At 39.0% G+C, this 19,161-nt stretch overlaps 1 protein-coding gene and 1 non-coding gene across 2 annotated transcripts in view; one reads left to right on the forward strand and one right to left on the reverse strand.

Annotated features, from left to right (window-relative positions):
- The window catches only part of RAB18 (RAB18, member RAS oncogene family), a gene marked incomplete at its 5' end in the record, with an annotated part of 13,452 nt that extends 804 nt beyond the window's left edge, over window positions 1-12,648 (forward strand). The window contains 5 exons of the mRNA XM_010194237.1: window positions 5,789-5,850; window positions 7,781-7,853; window positions 9,622-9,740; window positions 9,821-9,887; window positions 11,389-12,648. Coding sequence (XP_010192539.1) covers window positions 5,789-5,850; window positions 7,781-7,853; window positions 9,622-9,740; window positions 9,821-9,887; window positions 11,389-11,567 — 500 coding nt within the window. The remainder of the gene's footprint in view (window positions 1-5,788; window positions 5,851-7,780; window positions 7,854-9,621; window positions 9,741-9,820; window positions 9,888-11,388) is intronic.
- A 4,356-nt stretch (window positions 12,649-17,004) lies between these two features.
- Window positions 17,005-17,078, reverse strand: TRNAN-GUU. Its single transcript has one exon. It is a non-coding gene; the product is annotated as a tRNA-Asn (tRNA).
- Between the last annotated feature and the right edge of the window lie 2,083 nt (window positions 17,079-19,161).

Consider the following 19,161-nt stretch of genomic DNA (forward strand, 5'->3'; position numbering starts at 1 on the left):
AATATATATACAAAACCAATATAAAATCCTCCCCGCAATGACGAATACGTCACCAGAGGCTCTGCGGAGCCGGGTACTGGAAAAGTCCCAGACCAAACTCAGCAGCAGGTGGGAGCAGGATGCAGAATACACAAATCAGGATCAGCAGCAGATGAACCAGCAAGGTTCCGCTCAGGCCTTGGCCTCTGCAGGATCGCGATGGACAGAAGGGTCCAAGATGGAAGGGCTCCAAGATGGAAGAATGGTGAAAAGGGAAAAGGCATGAGACCCTTGTGATCTCTCGGTTTTTATACCGAGTATGACGTATGTGGGATGGAATACCTCGCTGGTCAGTTTTTGGGTCTGCTTCCCCCCTCCCGTAGGTGCAGACACAGCACCCATGATGAGACAGCTGACCTTGAGCATATCTTCTAGCAGCACTGTCTGGGAAAAACATGCTGCTAGTTTTCAGCAAGTTCAGTCACTTAAAAGAGACTGAGCTGAAAAGTAAAATCACTAAATAGAAAATTAGTTCTGTTTAGCTCAAACCAGGACAGTGTGGCTTCTGCTTTTCTTCTTTAGGGAGGAAATTACAATGTGGCTTTTTCTTTTCTATTTAGTAGTAGGTTCCTTGACCGCTAGACTCTTGAGGAAAAATGGAAGAGAGCTGAGAATCTAGAGCTGCTGGGGAAAAAAGCAGTGATGTGTCATTGCTGTGTTGATATGATACCTACCAACAGTGAAGTCAGTTGTGTTGGAGGAGAGTGACCCAGAATGCAGCATATACTATGTGTAGATGGTTATCAAAGGAGGCAAAATGGAGCTTATAAGAATGTGATGCAGCTCTGCCAAATCAATAACTGCAGTAATGGAAAACAGAGATGACTTTTCCACTCAGTGTATTTCAATTGCATTTTTCACTTTCTCTCTAGGAAGACTTCTGGCTAAGGGACTTGTATCAGATTTTTTCTTTGAATTCAGCTGTCGGGAAAACAAAGCCAGCTCTAACTGGTTAAGAAGTCAATAAATCAATTTTTAAATAGTTTTAATTAATATTAATTAATATTAATAAGATACAGGAGTAATGTTTCATGTAAAGCACTGAGCAGCTGAGGAGAGGAACATGTTCATTTCATTGCTTGTAAAAAATGAACTTGTGCAAGTAGCCCTGCCTCAGTTCATGGGGGAGGATAGGATGGAGGAAAACAGAAACACACCAGACCAGGTGGTGAAGATGGCAATCTTGTATTCTAATCTACATAGTTTTGGCACAGTATATACTTCAAGTCATGTTACTTTCTTGGTATGTCCACCATGTGGGCAAGGAAGTCAGTGCAAGACAGCTACTTCAGCTTTTGTGATGTTTTGGATACCAACAGACTAGTTCTGGCTCAGTGTGGGCATGTTTTATTTGTTTGTTTTTCTTAACTGTGTGTGGGTTTTTTCATTCTGCTGTTCATACATAATGCTCTTTACCAATGTCAAAAGTTGACATTAGTGGACTACTTGAGAAACTAAGGAATTATTTCCTGAAGTAGCTCCTCCTTGGGATTTGTCAACATGCACAACAGCATGTGTGGTAGCTAATTGTTGACTGTTAAAGAGCAATGACTCAAAGTTTACTACTGGCAGATTCTACCCTGCTCTGTTTCTGATGTGGAAAAGAAGGAAGAGTATTCAATGTGAGCATTGCTTCAAATAGAGTTTGAGTTCTGAAACAGATATACTAATCTGGATTGAACGTGATCATTTGGCAGGAAATGAAAGATTCTAGAGATACTCGCTGATACTTGTAGCAGTGTTGTGCAGTAGTAGCGCTGCTGTGACTCCAACTGTGAAAATCCTGTAGGTGCTGTGTGGGAGCACTTCTGGGGTAGCAGACTTTTTGAATTTATTTTTTTTCCCACTTAACTGGAAGGGGAACAGAATCTGGGTTGTTCTTATTTGGTTGGTGGTTTTTTTGTGTGTTGGGTTTTTTTTTTGTTTTGTTTTTGTTTTAAACTACTAGGCTGTGACATAGCCATTTTTCTGGTGAACATATTGCTGAGAAGCAACATATCATCTTTAAATTCAGGGCAAGATTTGTTGTTCATATAGATGAAGTACTTGGAGTGAGTTCTTGGAGGTAGCTTTTCACTACTGCATGAAGACATATGCCAAATTCAGGTACTTGCAAGATGGGGAAATACTAAAATACTTTGTGAATCTTGACCTGAATTTCCCTTTGTGCTGATTTAAAAATATTTTGGTTTGAGTTTAGGGATGGAAGAGACTTTTAAATAACTTTAAAGCTTTTCTGTTGAGGTTGTAGAGTATGGTGCTTTTCCAAAATGAATGGATTGACTACAAATAATGTCATCTTTCACTGTCATTTACATACTGACTGCTGAACTGGTTAAAGTGACTGTGTTTTTTAAATTTGGATTAGAAAGTGAACAGATAACATGCTATATGTGGTTTTTTTTAAAAAAAAAAAACATAAACAACCAAACCTGCACATAAACCCACAACACTGGGGAAAGTCTTGGGTGCAGCATAACTGGTCCCTTGCAGTGACCTGTTGAGATATCCCTTATCTTTGTAGCCCGCACAAACCTACTGGGTGCGACTTAACTGAAATCTCAAACTCTTGTTTTGTGTGTGGTTTATTTTTCTTCAGAACTTTTTAAAAAGTCCTGGGATACTCTCATAAGAATAAATTGCCTTAGACAAATATTTTTATTTCTATACCTACAGTTGGATTAACTGTTTTATTCAGCTTAGTAGATCACCTGTCCTTGCATTCTCTTGAGGCAACTCATTCACCAGGCTTCATCACAGGAGTCTTATCAGCCCAGTATTTTCTGTTGTCCTTACATCTTGTGCTTGTCTTTACTTGCTTGCTCTTTGAATGAGAGATTCTAGATAAGTGTTCAGTGCAATCCCTATTTCATAAGTGAAGTAATGTATTGCACAGATCTGCTGTCTCTTAACTTTTTAGCTTTCCTTGCACTTGAAGCTCTCCAACTCTAAGCTGCCCAACTTGCCAGTGACCTACAAGACAAATAATACATTCTAGCCGATTTTGCACTTCCTGTGAACACAGCATGGCATGCTGGCCTAAATGCGAGAGCAGCAGGAAGGTGACAGAGCTGTTCCTGGCAGACTGTAAGTCTGTAGTGTATTAGTGTGTAGCGCTGAGATGGTAGGTGTCAACACACAGGAGTGCAGTCTAGTAGTGCTGTTGTGTTTCTGGCTGCCTTCCAAGGCATGGTGGAAAGCACTGTCAGCATTCTGCTGTCAGGGGCAGAAACATCACTCTTGCAAAGCTTAGAACTGGCATCTATCACACAAACACATCTGTATTTCACTGAAGTATTTAAGGAACAGAAGGACCTAGTTTGTTCAATTTAACAAGGTTTTCTTGAGCCAGATATTTTTTCTGCTTGTCCTCTTTTATGACAGACTGACAATAAAAAAACCTAGTTCTTTCAAATACTTATTTTTGTTAACTGGCTTTTGTTTGTGCTGGTATACTAGAATTATATTTGCCACTTCTTGATTGCTTTAAAGGATATATTTTGCTGTGCTATTAGTTCATTTTCATACTTCTGCTTTTCAGTAATTGGTCTGTAACACAGACAGTTTATTCACTATTTTAGTTTCTTAATTCATTTGCATTGCTCATCCAGAATTTAAAGTATTATCTTTTAATTTTAAGCCAGCAGCAAGGCTAACACAAAGGTCTAAATGCACTTTCCGTTAAACAAAAATTGCAGAACTGTGCAGGCACAAGATACTGAATTTGTTTACTCAGTGGGAGACATATACTGCAGCTTCAAAATATACCTAATAGGTTTGTCCTAAGGCAAAAAAAATCCTTCTTGAAACTACTGTGACATACCTGTGATTTGTTAGGTTAATTTAGACTTGTAATATCTACAGTTACATGTTTGGATGTCAGACTAATGGACAAAAGAATTCACTGTGATCCGTTGGACATCCTGGCTGAACAATGGTGATTTTTACAGTTTAAGGGAAGAAATATGCAATTATAGTGGAAGAAGAGATTCTGTTAGCCTGAAAGTTACTGTGAGTGCTGAAAAATTGGCAGGACAGGATTTTCTTCAGGATCAATTTGAGTCAACTTGCTAGCATAGCAGCCTTCTATGAACTAGTTGAAGTTCTAAGAACTGTTTTTTACAACAAAGTTAATATTGACTGTTCTGACATAACTCTAGAATAATGTACCATCCTTGCACATGGCATGGAGCATTATATTACTGCTAACTTAGGAACTAGGAGTCTTAGTCCCTGTAAAAATGGAGTTCTGTTCAGTTACTGCAAAAGTTAATGTACTTTGGGAACACTGCTTGAAATAGAGTGAGCTTCTTCCAGTGCAGAATTTAGTGAAAATCACTTGACACTTCAGGGTACACTACTGAGCTGAAGCTGTGAAACAATGGAATAAAAATTGTGTGTATTTTTTAAATAAAGCACGTTTAAACCTGAGTTGCAGTGAAGTTGTAATCTTGCAGTGTGCAGTTTCTTAAGTATCCTGTATATGCTTTGTGATTTTAACATATTTTGGCAGGTGTTTGCACTTGTTTGTAATCTGCATGGCTTTAGGAATATAAGTGCAGCACAATTATCATGAGGCCCTATTTAAACATTTTGTGTTCAATAGTTAAAACAGAAATTCTTACTCTTGTAGCAAGTACAATAACTGCTATTTTAAGTCAAAGTACAAAAGTTTTTCTGTTACACTTGAACGTGGTTCCTACAAATACATCAACTTTCCACACTACTGCTTCATTTCAGGGCTGCTGCCTGGTCAGGGTTAAGAGTCATTCCAAAATAATTGAAACATACTTCCAGTTACTTGCTATTGGTAGCCTAAGGATTAAATTACAGCAAAATGCATCATAGCTGTACTTAGCCTCTCAAACTGATGAGTGTTGCTATATCTTTTTAATTTATGCAGTCGTTAGTATCTTGTCCTCCTTGAGTTGAGTTTTGTGCAGCTTATCCTTAGGCAAGTGATATGCTGCTAGTTCCTGTGCATTTAAAAGAAGGGAGAGATTGGGGGAAACTACCAGATGTTGAGATAGATGACTTGGCAACAGCAGAACTGTTACCACGTTGTCTGTCTTTTTTTTCTTGGTCACTGAGCACAGTATTGGCGAGTCCTTGATGTTGCTGGAATCCCTGCAAGAGAGATACTGCCTAAACCCACGACAACTGCATGTTCAAGTCATCCAAAGCTTATTTGACATGTTAGAGGAATTAACAGTCATCTGACATTATTTCTGACAAGGTAGCAGTCATATAGTAGATGAGTCTGTATCAGTTTACCTCTGCATGAGGCACTTGATGGCACTTGATCAGATTGTTGGAGATTGGGAAGCAGAGCAAATGACTACCTGAATGCAGCTTCCTTCTTTATTTTGAAAATATTTAGTTCTCCAAAACCATGGATGTACTCAAGGAGAACACATGCATGAGTAATGAGTAGAAAGTTAATCCATTTGAATTATAAACTTGAATATTTGTCCTGGAATATGTGCTTTAATACAGGAAATTTAGTATATGTCTTACTTTCATAAAGCACTTTGAGTCAAGGGCTTAAAAAGCCCTTGGGCTTTTGCAAAGCCTGTCAACAACAGGACATTGAGTTTTGAGCAAGATTCATAAATAGCTAATGAAACTTACTCTTCCTGCTCCTGTCAAAACATAACTTGTTTTCCGAGTTTGATTTTTTTTCTCTCTACTTTCTCTTCCAAAAATAGCTGCAATATGTTTGAAGAACTAAAATATTTTTCCTCTCTAGGTGTGGACTTCAAAGTGAAAACTATTTCAGTTGATGGAAACAAAGCTAAACTGGCAATATGGGTAAGTGTCTTTTAAGTCCGTAATGTATTGCTTTGCTTTAGGAATAGTGATGGCTTGTACAGTGTACAGTTTGTATAAAATCCATCTCTATTAAATATGAAGGCCATGTGGAGTAGTGGGATGTTAATACTGAACCATTCGGAAGGTAATGAACTGTGGGACAGCTGGCTAATAGGACACTTCTGTTGCTTATGAGCTTTCTCTGCAGCACTGATTCCAGGTCTGCTTGGGATCAGAGTAGAGACAAAGAGGAATAAAATGGTACTAATCAGTCGGACTTTAAAACAGTGAATGTGCCATTCCTAGATTTATTTTTTTTAGTGAGTAATTAGTTCTTTAACTTCTAAAGAGTTAGCCTGCACTAATCTGAGACTTCCCTGTATATATTATTCTTTTCTGTATTTAACAGGTTTTAAAGGGGTGTGCTCCTTAACCTAAATGTTATAAGCAAAATTTAGTAGTGTATTAATAGGTTGAAAATTACTGTTGCCTGCTCAACTTATGCTCAAATAATATCTCCCAGAACAAATTTTAGCCCTCGTACAAAGACATAGGCTGGAGGTTAGTGTTATTTGTAGCAGATGCAGCTGAAAGAGAGAGAAGCAGTGTCTTAGTGTTCAATGTCTACTCTACTTAAAAGTAGAACTTCTAAATTCATGGCAAGTGAAGAAAGAAAAAGTGCTTCTAAGCTTTTTTTAAACATTCTCTGCTCTGCAAACTAACCTCCACACTTGTGTGACTCAAAGTGACTTTTGAATATTGGGACCCGGTTCTGACTTCTTGTAGCAAGCAAAAATAAAACCTTGTTTCTCACGTAAGCAAGATACTTCCTCTTTACTTCTTGGGAAGTAGTAGTAGAACATGAAATACGTATTGCACTACTTCTGTTGCTTTAGTGTTTCATACCTAAGCTAACAAACAGGCCTTATGTCTTGTGACAATAGCAATCATCACTAAAATAAGTGAGTTTGACAAGAAAAATAACTGCAGCAACTTGACAGACAAATAAATATATAGGAGGAGAAGCAGACTTGATGGCAGAATGATGAGTGGTCATGGGATGGAAAATATTGCATAGGACTAACTTAGGGTTTATCTTTTCATATTGGTGAATATGCAGAAATAATTCTGAAGTAAATTGGAAAAGAAAAGCTTGTGAAGGTGTATCATGATGCAAAACCAGTTTGGGATGTGTGAGATTGACTGGGTGACTTGTAGAATGTTGTAAGGCCAGTTCAGTTATTCAGGTTCTTTGGGTGGGAACAGTTTGAATGCACAGTGTTTCATGAGTCACTTCTAACCTGGAGTAACTTGGATGAAGTTACTTAAATCTTCTATGCGTAAAGTCTGCAATGTGTGTGCACATCTCTGATAAGAAAACAGCATTTTAATTGGGTTTTTTGCAGAGCTGTTGACACTTGAAATTTGAGGATGTAAATTCAACTTTACTCAAAACCAGAAAAACATCTGAATTATTTCTGCTTCTGCTCTGTCATAGCATGTTAGATGCATTGATTCTAGCACTGAATCAAATCCTACTGGACCCAGGTGATAGAAGTGAGGGAACTAGTTTTGTTGCCATGGATTTTGATGCTTGTTACAAAATCTTAGTACTGCAGCTATGCTGCTTCTTACTGGTTGCTGCTGTACTAGCTGCAGAACAAATGCTTCTGCAGAATTCGCTATCTTATTGCTATATAGTCCAGTTATTTACTACACCTAACAGCTTAAAGGTGTTTCCCAGGACAGACTACATACTCTCAGAAGTTAATGTGCTACAGTAAAATACCAGGGGAGGGTATAAACTCAGTCTGGTAGTTGAATATACTTTGAATCTTAGACTGTATGTTCATTAGAAGCAGGATACCTGAGAGCTAAATTACACTCTGCTCAAATTCTGAATAATGGAACTTTCTGAATGGCTTTTTAGGATACCGCAGGTCAGGAGCGGTTCAGAACACTAACCCCCAGTTACTACAGAGGTGCACAAGGTGTTATCCTAGGTAAGTATAGCTCTCCATGCTATTTTAAGGAAGTCTGTGGTTTCTTCCTGCATTGGAATTATGCACGCTCATAGAATCTTTCTATAATATCTAATTGATATTGAAAATAATTGTATCTGTGTTGAGCAACTTGTATATTAAAGGATCTTGAATTTGATGCCTCACCTTTTTCTCATGTGGTCAGTCTCACCGGCCTAAGAACCACTGATTTTTTTTGCATGAGATAAGAAGCTACTGCTATTTGAAGGAATAACTTGGAGCTGCTCCTGTACTGCCAGGAATTTGGCTTTTAGTTATTACTTTTGGTTTTCGCCTGTGTTAACTAAGCCCAAGTAAAAAAAAAATTTTTTTTACTCTGCTCAGTGTCTGCATCTGAATGTATACAGCTTTCTCTTTTTCTTCTCCCTGTTGCTTTCTCCTCCTGAAATTAGTGTAAACACTATGGAGTCTGTCTGGGATTTTTTACTATTTGTGTCTGCATACTGGTGGGCTGTTACACAGTTGGAATCACTTAAAAAAGGCTAGCTTGGAGCATAAAAAGCATCAATCTGCGGGTGAAAGCCAGGCCGAAACCCATAATTGTAACTTCAGTGATGCCTCTTTTGCTTTTCTTTTATGTATAGCACTGAGCTCTGAAGTTCTGCTTCTCCACTGCTAGAAGTGAGGAGCTCACTAAAGTAAGGGCAGGAAAGTAAGTTTATTTTTTTTGTTTTGAAGTTGCTTCTGACTTGAGAGATTCTTGGTAAGTTAATGTGTCCAGTTCAGTTGTTTAACTTGGAGTAACCTCTGTCATCAGACTTCCTGGTTTTGTGGGGTTTTTTGGTTGGTTGGTTAGGGTTTTTTTTGAAGTCTGTTTCCCAAGTCTTGAGTTGCATTATCTTCCTGGTATAAAGATGCTGTCAAGGCATGTCTTGTCAAGTCACTTAGTTGCTGGCACTGAACCTGCTGCTTACTGCTGAAAGCTTTAAGAGTAAGCAAACACTCTTTGGGAGCTAGAAAGTTCTGCTGTTGAGATTTGATATCTTAATTTTATTTAATAATCTTCTCCTGACTACTTTTTTGTTGAAATTACTTCCTGAAAATAAGGTTGTTCATACAATTCAAGCTATAGATTTGATTGAAACCAACTGTTTATGCTTGTCTGTATGTGGGATGTGAGAATGAAGGAAAAAACACTCTCATAGCTTGAAATGGTAGCTATTAGTTGTTGGATAGTAGATTTCAGGTTTAACAAGATCTGTTTTTTGTCTGCCCTTTCTGTTCCTAGCATGGCTTATTGTATCCCACACAAATGCTAAATAGTTTGAAACACTAAAATACTGAAAATTCAGTAGTTCACTGGTACTTGTGAGGACTTTGTGACCAGTTTACTTTTTTAGCGAAATCAGTAGCATAGCAGTGGTGTTATACAAGTCTTAATTATCACTAATTCACTCAGTGCAGAAGGTCATATCTTTTGTACAGTGATGTTAAGTATCCTACATTATTCTACATCAGGGATCTGCAACAGTAGAATTCTTTGGAGAATGATAGTCTTTAGTTTGTAAACTAGGATGTCTCAACATAAATTAGTCTGAGAGCAGTAAATGCCTCTGCATTAATATCATCAGTGATTTTTAGCTGGTGGATATTCAACTTTTTTCCAGTTGTTGTCTTGCTGTAGTAAATTTGAACCCATGGGACTCCTTGAGTTTTCTAATTCAAAAAACCGTAATTTTTGCTTCTTTTGTAATATAAGCTGTATAATAATATTGCTAATATCTTTCAGTTTATGATGTCACAAGAAGAGATACTTTTATCAAGCTGGATAACTGGTTAAATGAACTGGAAACGTACTGCACAAGGAATGACATAGTGAAAATGCTAGTTGGAAACAAGATTGATAAGGTAAACTGAATTCAACTGCAGTAAGTAATCTGTTGGTGTATTTTGTTAATAATGCATATTAATGCTATCTCTTATTATAGGAAAACCGTGAAGTTGACAGAAATGAAGGTCTTAAATTTGCAAGAAAACATTCCATGTTGTTCATAGGTATGTTACAGATATCTGCAGAGATCTTACTGATTTTTCTTACATAGTGGAAAAAGTACTGCTTCTGTAGAACTGATAGTCTTTATACTTACAATCCAATTAATAATATTTCTCAGCCTCCATAGGTACGAAGATAATAGGTGTTCCCATTTTTTTAAACTGTCTCTAAATATGTCCAGATAACTGTGGATGACTGTACTGAAATGCATAAAGATTAAGGGTGGAATACAGGCTCTACTGTAGTCTGACAAAACCTGGTTTAGGTTTGGGGGTTTGTCTGATTTATTTTCCAAGTCTACTTGCTAAGTTAATAACAGAAGCGAAATGAAAGTGGGAAGACTGGTACTACTGGCCAACTTTCAGTATAGCAAAAGAACTGGTATTTCACAAAAGTCTGTATTAGAACTAGGATGTAAAAATAGGTAGGATTAGAATTAATTTATAAATGGCGGATGGGATTGAATAATGATATAATCATGACTGGAGCAAATATGTTGGTCTCATCTTGCCGCAAAATGAGATGGGTCTTGTAGGCAAAGCCTTGTAATGATAAATTAAAGTGGGTGGTGAAGTGGTTTTTTTTTTATGAATAAGTTTATTACAAGTTTCATTTAAGGATCAGCAGGGATTACTTTGTAGGATGGCTTCAGTAGCAGAGCAGTTCATTGACATGTCCTGTTCTTAGACTTACGTTCCTCATTTCTGACTGATGACATATCTTTGCCTAGTACTTCACTGTGTTTCTTTTTGGCTGCAGTGTCAGATGTGGAGATAGAAGTTCAGAGTTAAGACACAAGCTCTTAAGTGCATGGAAGGCTGAAAAACCCATGAAAATTAAACTATAACTAAATATATATATCTGCATGCTACGTATGCTAACTATCTGCGTGGCTTTGTGGAACAACAGGGTGAGCTCTAGTGTGACTGAACAGTTTCAGATAGTATCTGTTGTTCTCATAATATACCCTGTGAGCAAATTTCATGGGATTAGCAGAGGTAAGGCTCCTGAGTGAAATTACCTAGAGTTCTGCTAACTGCAGAAGAAATGAGGTCCTTTACTGCTTTTTATCAGGTGAGTTGTATCATGGAGGCTGAACCAGAATCCATCAGTATGGATCCTTGCTTCTTATGGTACACTGCTACTGCAGTTCTAACTAATGTACAGAACTGAAATACAGAACAGCAACCAGGTTTATCTTTAGTAGAACCCTCCTTCTTACTCAAGTGCCTTCCACAGAAGAATAAAGTTAAGCTATAGCTGTCTCCATATATTCCAGTGACATTCAGCTTGGAAGCTCTATTAAGAGTCTTCTAAAGTACTGTCTTATGTGGTGACAGAAAGCTGCAATATCTGCTACTTTTGGTACTGCTACCTTATTTTATAGGATGTATTGCAGAAGTTGTAGGTCTAGGTTGTAGGCTGAGACTTAACTGAAAGAGAAATACTAAACAAGTTACTGGAAGCTATGTTAACACTTGACTTCTTGCATCCCCTCTCCAGAGGCAAGTGCAAAAACATGTGATGGTGTACAGTGTGCCTTTGAAGAACTTGTGGAAAAAATCATTCAGACTCCTGGACTGTGGGAGAGTGAGAGCCAGAACAGAGGTGTAAAGTTATCTAACAAGGAAGAAGGATATGGAGGAGGAGCAGCATGTGGTGGATATTGTTCTATGTTATAAACCTTGGGAAGCTTATTCTTTGCATATTTAAACAGATAGTGACATCTTTCTGTACATAAATTCATTAAATGCTATTTTTAGGGACCTTGCAGTTTGCACATATTTGTTTTGTATCATGGCAGTGAACACTTGTAGGAAAAATGTTCTGCAGCTTTTCCAGTTTGAAAATGTTATGGTAAGCATGCCTAATTTGCAATCTTCAGGTTTTTATAAGTAGCATAAATAATGTGCAAGAACAAATGCACTAAAAATTTTATGACTGTATACATTCATCAAGTAACTATTCTAAACAAACCCATGTAACAGAAACACATTACTGCATTGTCTGCTCTTTGTCTTATTTTTAAATACTCTTGAAATTATAGAACTGTATAGCGTGCACAGATCTTGAAAACAGTGTGAGCTATGTATGTTACATTTCATCTCTTCTAGTAAATGCTTTTTTATGGTATTAAAACCAGCAAGATTACACAGTTCTTAGACAAATCTGCCAGATTTTTCTTGTTCAGCAGAGCTGTCTAAAATAAAAATTGGCACAGGCCATAATTGATATCAGCACCTTCTTGAAGAGATGCTTCGAAAGCTTCCTTTGCAAAGCTGGGGGACACCGTTTTTTCTTTTTAATCATCACTTCAGTTGATGGCTTAACTGGAGTTTTAATCCTGTGATATTTATATACTAAATTTGTGGTACTCTTGCACCTTAGCTTTTCATGATGCAGTCTACTCTAGACTTGCTGTAGAAAGTCTTCATTTTTGGCAAGAGGTCCGAATGACATATTTGTTCTTTCATTGTGATTCAATTTGCCACACTTCAGTACAGATGTCTAATTTTCCTAAGTGTTTGTAATATAACTTTCTCAAAGTGTAGCTCACTGTGGCTGTGAAGATCTCTCAACATGTCTGCTTTGTGCAGCTACTTGTTCAGAAATAAACAGACACTAAATGGGAAACTATAGGGCTTCTTGAACGCTGTATGGAAAAATACTATTGCAATGAGTATTCACTTGAATTTACTGTATCAAAGCCAATGGTTTGTTTCAGAAGACTTGTATAGACTAATAAATTTTTTTTCCACAGTATTCAACTTTTCTAACTTCTTCCTATTGTAGAATTGTATATTTTCTAGCACATGCAGTTTAAACAAAAATTATTTCTGATTTCTGAAGGACAAGACAAGGATGCTGTGTTGTGGTTTTGGGTTTTGTGTGAGTTTTGTTTTGTTTTGTTTTTTTAAAAATCACTGTAGCGCAATCAGTAACTGAACTGTTGGGCAGTTTCTTGTAAATATAGTGAATGACACTACCTTTTATTACTGCAAGGTATTGTATAAATGTCAGCATAAATGATCTGTGTTTTGCAGCAGGTCTTGGCTGCTTCTCTTAAAATACACTTTATTCTTCACGTTTTGTTTTCTATTCTGTTTTACACTTCCTAGAAAACAATACCAAAATTGAAGACTTAACCGTGCTAGTTGTTTTTACAAAATACTGTATTCGTTGTTAATGTAGCAGGATAATTTGAATATGTAAATGTAATATTAAATATACGTACATACTGCATTAAAATGTTTAGATTTGTATTACTGTTTTATGCAGAATGTGGGCTGAATGAGCATCAGAATGTTAGCATTGAGGTCAAAGGATCTCTGGGTTTTGTAGGCTCGCAGTAGAGGAAACTTGTAGGAGCATTAAAACTCTTTAATTATTTTAGTATTATTTCAGTAATACTGGGCAAGTATCATAATGCTGGCAGATGCCTGTAATTTATTTCCATATCTATTTTCCCCCTACTCTGGGTGCATCCCTGAATTGAGAAGAGAGACAATTTCAGTTTCTGACAAAAGTCCTTTTATCACAACCTGGATTGATCTTTCATTCTGATGTTGCCAGGTGTGACTGCTCTTGTCAAAGGAAGGAGCTGCAAAGTGCCTGAATAGTGCGTATTGTGCTGCAAAAAATGAAGTAATTAGCTCCCTCTTTAATTTTTGGGGACAGAGGAATATTCTGAAACAGCGTATGTAGTGAACTGAGAGCAGTTAGCTTTTTTTTTTTTTTTAGTTTAACTGACTTGCAAGTAGCTCTTCTGTCTTCATCTTGTAAGCCTGTTTGGTTGTGTCCCTGAGGAGTGGCTTTTCCTAGAGTCTTGCCTCCTTTCCTCATTGCTCTGTCAAGAAGCTGTGTACTGGAGGAGCGGGGCTCTGTCCTTCCAGTATTTGTTAGAGCAAATTTAGCATCAGTTACCTTATTCCGTTTTTAAAATCCTTCCTCTTCTCTTCTTTTTTTTTTTAATTTGTTTTCCTTTTTGGGGTGGGGATGGGTATCGAAGCTGCCATATTTCAAATAAGATTGTTTCCATACTTCAGAGTTGTTTTTTTCTTTTTGTAGGTCTGAATTGTATCACCATTCTCTCCAAGTTCACTTGCACTGTTGTAGCTGTAATACAAGCATATCTGAGACTATTGCAAGCTGTATCATAACCTCTGCTTAATACTGATTTAAGCCTGTGTTTGTGGAGTATTGAATATTGCAGTCAGAGAAGTATGCACAAGAGACCCTTTGGTCTACCTCAGTAGGTAGCTGAGGGATAATAGAGATAGCTGTTGTTTGCTCTTCATCAGGTGATGAAAATGTGTCCATTTCCATGGCAGACAGTTTTATAAGAAAATACTAAACCAGAATGAAATAACTGAGAAATCTTACAGCATCATGAGACAGTTAAAACTGAAGTTGTTTCCAGTTCATTTACTCTGTAGTCAATACTAAAAATACTGACTGGCAGTTAAGTACTTATGGCTGGCAGAGGTTTTCTGTAGCTTTTACACTAGCCTGGAAAAATGTGGCACAGCAGTAGCATCTTCTTGAACTTAACTTGAGAATACTACTAAGTCTTGTTAGGGTTTTGTCTTGGATTTCTTCTTCCACTGTTTTAAAAACAGGTGGGACAGCTTCTGGTGGAGAGTTCAAGATGCCTTTTTTTTATTGCTAGTGGGGCTTTTATCCAAAACAGCATCACTTTTCCTGTTCTCCTACTGCAATAATGGAATCAACAGCTGGCTCAAAGTAAGTCTTAAAATGAAAGTGTGAGTTCAGTAAGTCCCCAAAGAATACCAACAACTGTCTCCTCAGCCTTGGCAGATCTTCAGGAAACAGCGGTGTTCTTGCTGCCATCACATACCACAGTGGTAACCACTCCGTACACTTCATTTTTTTAGTTCCTTTGGTTGCCAGTAACCCAATATCTAGTGAACTACAATAGTCCTTCTAATCTTCAGTGTAATAATTCTGTGTTTTGATGCTGAACTGGATGTATTTTTTCAAACACACACAAGATTTGGGCAGCCTGTGTTGTGATCAGCACAAATTACTGCTGTTTAGCTACTGGAGGATTGATACAGAAGTGTCAACTTGTTCAAAGCTCCTGTAGTACATTTCAGTGTCTTGCTGTCCTTCATGAAGGTGTTAAGCAATGTTAGTATGAGCTGGGCCTTTTCCTGTTGCCAGACAAATCATTGCATGGTTTTCAGAGCTAGTTGAGCCTTCAAGGGCAAAATATAAGGGGTCTTTCCTGGTCATTTTCCAACGGCACTAGCTTTGGGGGGGGGGAAAGAGACATGTTCTGCACTAAAACTGTTTCAAGTTTAGTAAGGTTTCCATGCACCTTGCTCTTGAGTACCTGTGGCACCTTAATTAAAAATCGATGAAGGGTTATACAGGCAAAGAACTGTGGAGGTGTGTTTCTAACTGCATGCTTATGTTCTGTGGCTGAGTTTTATGCAAGAGTTAGAAGTTTTGTCTTTGTCCTTGTGCCTGGTCCTTTCTGTTAGAGTTAAGGTGGGTGGTCATGGTGATTAATGACGATTTTTTTTTTCTCATGCTACTAGTTTCTGTAGCATTTATGCACATTTTATGTACAATGATAGCAAAATTCCTTGTGAAGGTCTGGAACTCTTGGGCTCCAGTTCTTTATTTTAGAAGATCCAAAACAACAGAAGGAGGCTTAAAATAAAAAGTGTCAATTTCTGCTTGGAAGGAGGCCTCTCTAGTGTTTTGTGTGTGTGATTTGCTCAATATTTACTTGGTTCTGTGAACAAGTCTTTTGGTTGGATCCTTTTGACAGGAGTGGTTGGTTCCCAGTTCTTAGGGCTTGGTCAGGCTGGACTTTCTGATCTGAGGACTGTGGCTATCAAGATGTTCATGACAGCATAAATCTTGTTTAACATAGCTTGATCTGGAGCTGCTCATTACTACTTTGGATTAGGAGCAAAGCTGTAAACTGGGGTTCCAGGAAGAGCAGTAGCAGCTGCCCAAACAGTGAAGGCAGTTTTAATAATGTACATTATATACACAATATATGTAATTATTATATGCCATATAGTAAACAAACTAATAAACACATTTTTAATAATATACTTAATGCAATACAGAAATATAATGTATATATTAGTTAGAGATGGTGTGATCTCTGAACTTCAGCCTGGTGGCAGGTGCCATCCAGAACAGAAGGATGGATGCCTATGGAAGCAAGAGTTGGGCTTTATGTATATAATGCTTGAGCTTGGTATCAAATCAGAGGTGTAGGTCTAGATTAATTGGGTATTTGGGATGCCAGAAGAGATCATGTCTGCCTGGATGTGATTTGACTTGGATTCTTCTACTGAACACAGAATGGTGGAGGTTGGAAGGGGCCACTTGAGGTAGTTTGGTCCCCCCCCCTTGCTCAAGGAGGCCTACCTAAGAGCTGACTGTGCAGGACCCTGTCAAGATGGCTTCTGAGTATGTCAATGGAGGAAGGACTCCACAACCTCCCTGAGCAACCTGTGCTGGTGCTCAGTCACCCTAACGGTGAAAAAGTGTTCCCTGATCCTCAGCTGGATCCTCCCATGTTCCAGTTTGTGTCTCTTGCTGCCTGTCCTGCCACTGGGCACCACTGAAAAGAGCCTAGCTCTGCCCTCTCTACACCCTCCCTTCTGGTATTTATGTACATTAATAAGATACCCTGTGAGCCTTCTCCAGACCGAACAGTCCCAGCTCCCTCAGTGTTTCCTCATGGGAGAGATGTTCCAGTCCCTTAATCATTTTTGTTGCACTTTTCTGGGCTCAGTATGTCCATGTCTGAGCCCAGAACTGGACACAGCACTCCAGGTGTGGCCTCACCAGTGCTGAAGAGAGGGGAAAGATCACTCCCCTCAACCTGCTGACAATTCTCCTAATGTAGCCCAGGAGACTGTTGGCTGCCTTGTTGAAAGAGCACTTTGCTGCCTTATGTTCACTTGGTGTCTACTAGGATGCCCAGGTCCTTTTCTGCCAAAGCATCTTTCCAGTGGGGTGGTCCACAGCATCTACTGGTGCTAGGAGTGGTTTCTCTCCAGAGGCAGGACTTGGCACTTCCCCTTATTGGCCTCCATGAGGTTCCTGTCAGTCCTTAAAAGGGGAACTCGTCCCTGGGTGGGCTCGAACCACCAGCCTTTCGGTTAACAGCCGAACACGCTAACCAATTGCGCCACAGAGACTGATATACAGTATTTTTCTCCAAAATTCCCAATCACTTTTGTGAATTGCTGATGTACAGCTGTATGTGTTGGCCAGGGACAGACCAGTACTGCTGGCACAGTGCTGCAACAAACCTGACGTGTTGTTATGCTGCAAGAGATGGCAGCGAGGAAGAAATGCTATTACCTCCTGTGGGGTGTGAAAGATAGGATTCTTTTGATTTGAAGAAGTAGCCGTTCCTCCCCACTTACCTCCCTTTGTAGAGGAGAGCTTGGGGTCATGTCATGTCATGCTACGCCATCTGCTTGTACTTCAGAGGTGGGTTAACAGCACTGTTTTTTGAGCCAAGGCTATAGGAAGACCCTACAGTACCCATGTGCTTTTTGTGCTCACGGCCATGGCTGTAAGAAGTCTGAAAACCTGTGTGGCTGTGAATGTTAATGTAATTAAAACAAAACATAGATAAACTTGAGGACATGGATTGAGAGATATCCAAGATGCTGACTGCAGAGTGCTTGCTGTGTCTGGGAACTGCAGGTTGGAGATGATGCCCCTACTGGGCAGGTCTTAATGAACAGTAAAGGTCTTGTGGTGAAAATTGTGGTTTTATTTTTTTAAGTTTTGTAAGTGTACTACCAGAAACCACTGATAACTCCAGTTTGTAGTAGGCATATGTATTTTTCACTGTCCCTCACAAGCCAGGAAAAGATGAAGACTTTGTATGTCCCTTGTGTATTGATGGAAACCAAAGGATATGAAGATATGAAACGTGACAGAAGCCGAGTTCTGTTCTGCTAGTGAACATGTACCTGATTGTCTGTTTTCCTGACAGAAGGAAACTGTCTTTTAATATCTTAGCCTTTTTTTTGTTGTTTGTTTGCTAAAGAAAATAAAATGTTGGCTTGAAAATGGTTGAATTGCTGTTAAAAGTTAGGAAGCTTAATCTCTGCAAGGTCGTACTTTGGAGTGCTGCTGCCAGTGTTGGCAAAGTGCTCCTGGAAATGAAGGAAGATGTGTGGATAATTGTGTTAGGAGAAGTCTGAGCAATTTTCTTTTGGAGGGATAGGAACTGGTAGGTAGAGAAAAAGGTACTTTTAGCCTCTCCTATTAAGGAGTTTGACAGAGAGCAGCTTCCTTTCCCTTCCTCTAGTGTTTTAAGCTGTAGTGTAAGGGAGTTTACATGGTGTGCCTCAAAGCTATGGAGAGCTCTGTTCTTCAGTACACGCTGAGGTCTTGCTCCACTTGCTGGTCCCCTGAGGAGCTAATGGGGATGATGCTTGGCTCCCATCTGGCTTGCATGCCCAGTGTCCTTCTGCTGAGATTCCTGGCACAAGGCAGAGGTACAGATCCAGGTTTCATCCTCAGCCGGAACTGGAGGGTAGCTGGGCTGTAGAGGCCTGGGAGCTGAAATGTCCTCAGAGGTGGCAGAGTTCAAATGGGAGGAGTCCAGAAAGTTGCCAGAGCCAACTTTTTAAAAAACTTCTGTTTTTTAGTGGAGTGTTAATAATGGTCTCTTGGACAGTTTCCAGCATAATCTGTTGCTGGACTATAACAGCATTCAAGATTTGGCAGTTATGTTTGAATTAACAAATTGTTGGTTTTCAAGAGTGCAGGCATTGCTCATACAGACTTTTCTGTAACTTACAGTGTTTGAGTTAGAGCTTTGTAGGAGAGAGAAGACGTAGTGAATTAGCAGTTGGAAGAGACAAGCATTAAGGCACAGAGGTCCTTTTCCAGGCCTGTGAAATGGCTGTGATAATGCTATAATCGCAGCATATTGCTGTTTCTTGCCATGAAGCAGAAGATACAACAGTGCCCTTTTGTGTCAGGTCTGAATGCCTGTGCCTCCCTCTACGTGTGCAGCAATCCAGGTAGAAACGTGGTAATCAGTAAGAGTGTGAAAGGCATCAGAGGATTTAATGGGGCACAGACGTGGCAGTTTGGGTACCAGTGGCAGTCTGGCGGAAGCAACACAGGGCTTGGTAGTTGAATGTGCTCCTCCAGAACACAGACTGCTTCTGGGTCAGCTCTGGTTCGGTGCCACAGGGAGCATATTTGGGAATGGACTCACTCCAGCTATGAGGTTTGACTGATCCTATCAGG

Source organism: Mesitornis unicolor, unplaced genomic scaffold (assembly GCF_000695765.1).
Source record: "Mesitornis unicolor isolate BGI_N332 unplaced genomic scaffold, ASM69576v1 scaffold3241, whole genome shotgun sequence".
In the NCBI taxonomy this organism is placed as follows: domain Eukaryota; kingdom Metazoa; phylum Chordata; class Aves; order Mesitornithiformes; family Mesitornithidae; genus Mesitornis; species Mesitornis unicolor.